The sequence below is a fragment of the Entelurus aequoreus genome, linkage group LG15 (genome assembly GCF_033978785.1).
Source record: "Entelurus aequoreus isolate RoL-2023_Sb linkage group LG15, RoL_Eaeq_v1.1, whole genome shotgun sequence".
Classification (NCBI taxonomy): domain Eukaryota; kingdom Metazoa; phylum Chordata; class Actinopteri; order Syngnathiformes; family Syngnathidae; genus Entelurus; species Entelurus aequoreus.
This window is the reverse complement of record NC_084745.1, coordinates 56303356-56309355: the sequence shown is the minus strand read 5'-3', so window position 1 is coordinate 56309355 and position 6000 is coordinate 56303356. Positions and strand designations below refer to the sequence as shown.

General features: G+C 27.3%; 1 protein-coding gene across 8 annotated transcripts in view; it reads right to left on the bottom strand.

Moving 5' to 3' along the window:
• The window catches only part of LOC133630278 (rho GTPase-activating protein 12-like), a 114370-nt gene that overhangs the window by 107 nt on the left and 108263 nt on the right, over positions 1–6000 (bottom strand). For all 8 annotated transcript variants that reach the window (XM_062021771.1, XM_062021772.1, XM_062021774.1 and 5 more), the window contains 3 exons: positions 5183–5317; positions 4932–5037; positions 1–337 (listed from right to left, as the gene is read on the bottom strand). The exon at positions 1–337 is cut by the window's left edge and continues 107 nt beyond it. In XM_062021771.1, coding sequence (XP_061877755.1) covers positions 163–337; positions 4932–5037; positions 5183–5317 — 416 coding nt within the window. In that variant the 3' untranslated portion in view covers positions 1–162. The remainder of the gene's footprint in view (positions 338–4931; positions 5038–5182; positions 5318–6000) is intronic.

Here is a 6000-nt window from a genome sequence, read left to right as displayed (position 1 = left end):
CCACAAGATGGCGCCACAGACCCGGACACACCAGAACCAGGGTCTGGCTGGTCCTCCCTGAAAGTTGGTCACAAAGTGGCGACTCGCCGTGAAAGAAAAAGGTCCAGCACACTCTTCTGTCCTGGCCGCCAAAAAGAAAAAGAGTCTTGACCCGGCTGGTGTTTACCTGCCGAAGATGCTGTGGTACTCCAGCAGGATCAGTTCTACGATCTGGTTCTGGTAGACCATGTGGACCGCGATGTTGCCCGTCTCCGTCTCGGGCCGCAGCAGCGTGGGTCCGAACACGATGGCCACGCTCTGAGTCGTCATGCGGTTCGCCTCGCCGTGGTCTGTCACCCTGTGGGGGAGGGTTACTTTCACTTTCACTTTCACTTTCCTTTTAGCTGCAGGGTTTCTTCCACAACGAGAGGCTCCAAAGGGGATACGGTAGTTTCTTATTGGCAACCTTCAGAGATGTAACACCGGGGGGCTTAAAAAGGGCATGAAACACCCACGACCCCAAAAGGGACAAGCGGTAGAAAAAATGAATGGACGGAGGCCATAAAAGATGCAAAGCAAACATACAAACATTGAAAAATAAAAACTTATAATAATCAAATAGATCTGAAAATGATCTAGAGATTTAAGTGTTGACAGTAAAAAATAAAATAAATACAAATATTAATGTTTTATTTTTAACACTTTAGTGAAATAAAATAAAAGTTTTGTTTTATTAAATATATTTTTAATTTTGCTTTTCATATCAATTTAATTTAATTGAATTAAATATATTCAGTTTTGTTTTTTAAATGCATTTAGTTTTTTTAAATACATTTATTTGCAGTATTTTAAATAAATGTAGTTTGTTTTTCAAATACATTTTTTTTTTTTTTTTAATACATTTAGTTTTTTAATTTTAGGGGGTTTTGGTAATAAATGTAGTTTTTAAAAAATACACTTAGTTTTTTAAATACAATTATTTGCGTTATTTTAAATAAATGCAGTTTTTAAAATACATTTAGTTGTTTTTTTTTAAATACATTTAGTTTAGTTTTTTAAACAAATATAGTTTTGTTTTTAAATAAAGTTTTTGTTTTTAAAATAAATTGAGTTTTGTTCTTTCAATCAATATAGTTTGTTGTGTAAATACATTTAGTTTAGTTTTTTATGTAAATCCATCTTTGTTTTTTAATAGATTTATTTTGTTTCTTAAATAAATGTAGTTTTGTTTTATTAAATATTTTTAGTTTTTTTTAATACATTTTTGTTTTTTTAAATAAAATTAGTTTTGTTTTTTAAAATTCATTTTGGGATTTTTTGTATATAAATGTAGTTTTGTTATGTTAAATAAAAGACATTTTTAGTCATAATTTTTTTGAAACGGTCAATCAATGTTGAATTATTCAACTATTTAAGGCTTCAATTACTTTATATTTATTAATTAGTATTTCTATCACTTAATATTGAAAAATATTTCAAAGTAAAATATTTTTTGGGGAAAATGTTGCATATTTTGTGTTTTTGTCCCCAAAAAATTGTGTTTTGACAAAAATTCGGATCAACGGATGGATCTGAAAAAGATTTAGAGATTTAAGCGTTGACAGTAAAAAGATAACAATAATATGATTGTCTTATTTTTAACACTTTACTGACTTTTGGGTCCCTGAGATGTTTTTTTTTTTTTTTACTTTTAGAATCAATGTTGAAATATTCAATATACAATTACTTTATACTTATATATTATTTATATTACTTAATAATTTAAAATATTTAAAAGTAATATTTTTGGGGGAAAATGTTGCATATTTTGTGTTTTTTTTACACAGAATTGTTATACACTGAATTTTTTTCCACAAATTTTTTTCCACCAAAATTTTTTTTTTTACACTGAATTTTTATGCACTGATTTTTTCCACTGAATTTTTGTTACACTGAATTTTTATACACTGATTTTTTCTTACACTGAATTTTTATACTGAATTGTTTTTACATTGAATTTTTATACACTGATTTTTTTTTACACTGATTTTTTTTACACTGAATTTTTATACACTGATTTTTTTTACATTGAATTTTTACACACTGATTTTTTTGTACACTGAATTTTAACACTGAATTTTTACACTGAATTTTTATACACTGATTTTTTTTACACACTAAATTTTTATACACTGATTTTTTTTTACACTGAATTTTTATACTGAATTTTTTTACACTGAATTTATATACACTGATTTTTTTTTTACACTGAATTTTTTTACACTGATTTTTTTTTTTTAGACTGTATTTTTATATACTGATTTGTTTTTACACGGAATTATTTTACACTGATTTTTTTTTTACACTGAAATTTCATACACTTATTTTTTGTTTTGTTTTTGTTTTAGAATCAATGTTGAAATATTCAATATTCAATTACTTTATATTTATATATTATTTATATTACTTAATAATTTAAAATATTTCAAAGTAATATTTTTTGGGGAAAATGTTGCATATTTTGTGTTTTTGCCATAACAAAATTGGGTTTTGACAAAACGGCAGAAAACATACTTTATTTTTTTTAACTCGATCTATACAGATGAAACCTAGAGTTGATCTAGAGATTTAAGCGTGGAATCAAAATAAATAAATAATAATTAATGATGTTTTCAAATATTACTGTAAGTATGGAGGTTAATTTGTGTCTTTATTACGAAAGCTTTTTTTGACACTGAATTTATGCAACTGCGTTTTAATTTAGTGATTTGAATGTTTACATGAAAAGATGCAGAGTATGTGAGTCAAAAGTGCAGATTGGAATAGAAAAGATCCAGCCAGCTGCATTGAAATGTTAATCATGTAGAATTATGTCCAGGTACGTGTCACATGACTTCAAACTTGACGCCTCATTGGCTGCTTCTGAGACAAGATCCATTGCTTCACTCTTAATGTACTGGAAGTGAGTCTTGCTTTTGAAGGAGCACATTTTTATATGCTGAATTTTTTTTTTTGGACTGAATTTTTATACACTGAATTTTTTTCCACTAAATTTTTTTCCACTAAATTTTTATACTGATTTTTTTTACACTGAAATTTTTTACGCTGAATTTTTACACTGAATTTTTATACACTCATTTTTTTTACACTGGCTTTTTATACACTGATTTTTTTACACAGAATTTTTTTCACGCTGAATTTTTACACTGAATTTTTATACACTGATTTTTTTTACACACTGATTTTTTATTTACACTGACTTTTTATACTGAATTTTTTTACACTGAATTTTTATACACTGATTTTTTTTTACACTGAATTTTTTTACACTGAATTTTTTCCCACAAAATTTTTTACACTCATTTTTTTTACACTGAATTTTTTTTAAGCTGAATGTTTACACTGAATTTTTTTTACACAGAATTGTTATACATTGAATTTTTTTCCACAAATTTTTTTCCACCAAAATTTTATACACTGATTTTTTTTTACACTGAATTTTTATACACTGATTTTTTACACTGAATTTTTGTTACACTGAATTTTTATACACTGATTTTTTTTACACTGAATTTTTATACTGAATTGTTTTTACATTTAATTTTTATACACTGATTTTTTTTTTACACTGATCTTTTTTACACTGAATTTTTATACACTGACTTTTTATACTGAATTTTTTTACACATAATTTTTATACACTGATTTTTTTTTTACACTGAATTTTTTCCACTGAATTTTTTTCCACAAAATTTTTTACACTCATTTTTTTTACACTGATTTTTTTTACGCTGAACGTTTACACTGAATTTTTTTTACACAGAATTGTTATACACTGAATTTTTTTCCACAAATTTTTTTCCACCAAAATTTTATACACTGATTTTTTTTTACACTGAATTTTTATACACTGATTTTTTACACTGAATTTTTGTTACACTGAATTTTTATACACTGATTTTTTTTACACTGAATTTTTATACTGAATTGTTTTTACATTGAATTTTTATACACTGATTTTTTTTTTACACACTGAATTTTTATACACTGATTTTTTATTTACACTGACTTTTTATACTGAATTTTTCTACACATAATTTTTCTACACTGAATTTTTTTTACACTGAATTTTTTTCCACAAAATTTTTTACACTCATTTTTTTTCCACTGAATTTTTTTACGCCAAATTTTTACACTGAATTTTTTTTACACAGAATTGTTATATACTGATTTTTTTTCCACAAATTTTTTTCCACCAAAATTTTATACACTGATTTTTTTTTACACTGAATTTTTATACACTGATTTTTTACACTGAATTTTTGTTAGACTGAATTTTTATAGACTGATTTTTTTTTAATACTGAATTTTTATACTGAATTGTTTTTACATTGAATTTTTATACTCTGATTTTTTTTTTACACTGATTTTTTTTACACTGAATTTTTATACACTGATTTTTTTTATATTGAATTTTTACACACTGATTGTTCTGTACACTGAATTTTAACACACTGAATTTTTACACTGAATTTTTATACTGATTTTTTTTACACTGAATTTCTATACACTGATTTTTTTTTACACTGAATTTTTTTTACACTGATTTTTTTTTTTTAGACTGGATTTTTATATACTGATTTTTTTTTTACACACTGATTTTTTGTACACTGATTTTTTTTTTCCACTGAATTATTTTACACTGATTTTTTTTTTACACTGAAATTTCATACACTTATTTTTTATTCAAATAATTCTTTTACGCTAAATTTGTGTACGCTAAATTTATTTCCAATGAAACGGTCAGCATAAATTCAATTCACAAAATTTTATTCAGTTACAAAAATTCAGTGTCAAAAAAAAGAAGCTCTGGTAATAAAGACTCAAAGTAACTTCCACAGGGTTCCGTCCATTAATGAACAAAGATATGAAACGTAATAAATACAAAATATATTATGGTCATTGTGTGTTACCTGCGCAGGTGTTTGAAGAGGACCTGCATGGTGTCCTGGTTTTCTTTTGGCAACTTCCTGATGAGATCTTTGATGGAAGTCAGTCTGATCTTGGGGTCACAACTTTCTGCAGCACAAAGACAAGAAGAAGTATCACCACCCTGTGGACACTCACTGTACTGCAGGCATCTTGCAGCGGTCTGATCCAAGACTGAGCTTCGTGCACGATGTGGATATCACAGTAGTTGTCAGAGGGGTCAAAGGTCACGTACTGATGGCGTGGACAAAGTCGTTGAAGGAGCCGTAGGTGAAAAGAGGTTCAGGAAGTTCTCTGAAGAACATTTTTAACGCTCCTGTGGTGACGTGAATGTCCTCCCACTTACTGTCCTCCAACTCCACATTCTCATCTGGGACACAAACATTTATTAGGAATTATTCTCATATTATAATATTGATTATTATTCTCATATTCTATACACTGAGAAATATTGATTATTATTCTCATATTATTACACATTTTACACACTGATTATACAATTAAAAAAATAAAAAAAAAAGTCTAAATGTATTTACAAAAAAGATTTATAAAAAACCGAATTAAAAAAAATGCATTCAACAAAACAAAAGTACATTAATTTGCAAAACAATTTATTGTTGAAATGCTCTCCCAAAATCCTCTTGTTAATTATCTACAGGCCACCTAAATATTCTGCAAATTTTTTTGATGATTTTACTGAACTATTGTCTAGCATCTCCACTGACTTTGACTGCCTGGTTATAACTGGTGATTTTAATTTTCATATTGACGATTTAAATGACAAGGGCGCAAAAGAACTTTTTACTATTTTAGACACATTTGAACTGTCTCAACATGTGAAAGAGGCTACACATTATAAGAGACACACCCTGGACCTGATTATCACAAAAGGTCTCAATGTTTCTGATGTTCTTGTGATTGATCCTTCATTGTCTGATCATTTCTGTGTTTTCTTTAATATTTCTGTAATTCCGGACACACAAACAGAATCAAAGAATGTCAAAAAGCGGTACATAAATGAACATGCTAATGTCCTCTTTAAAAACGCCATCT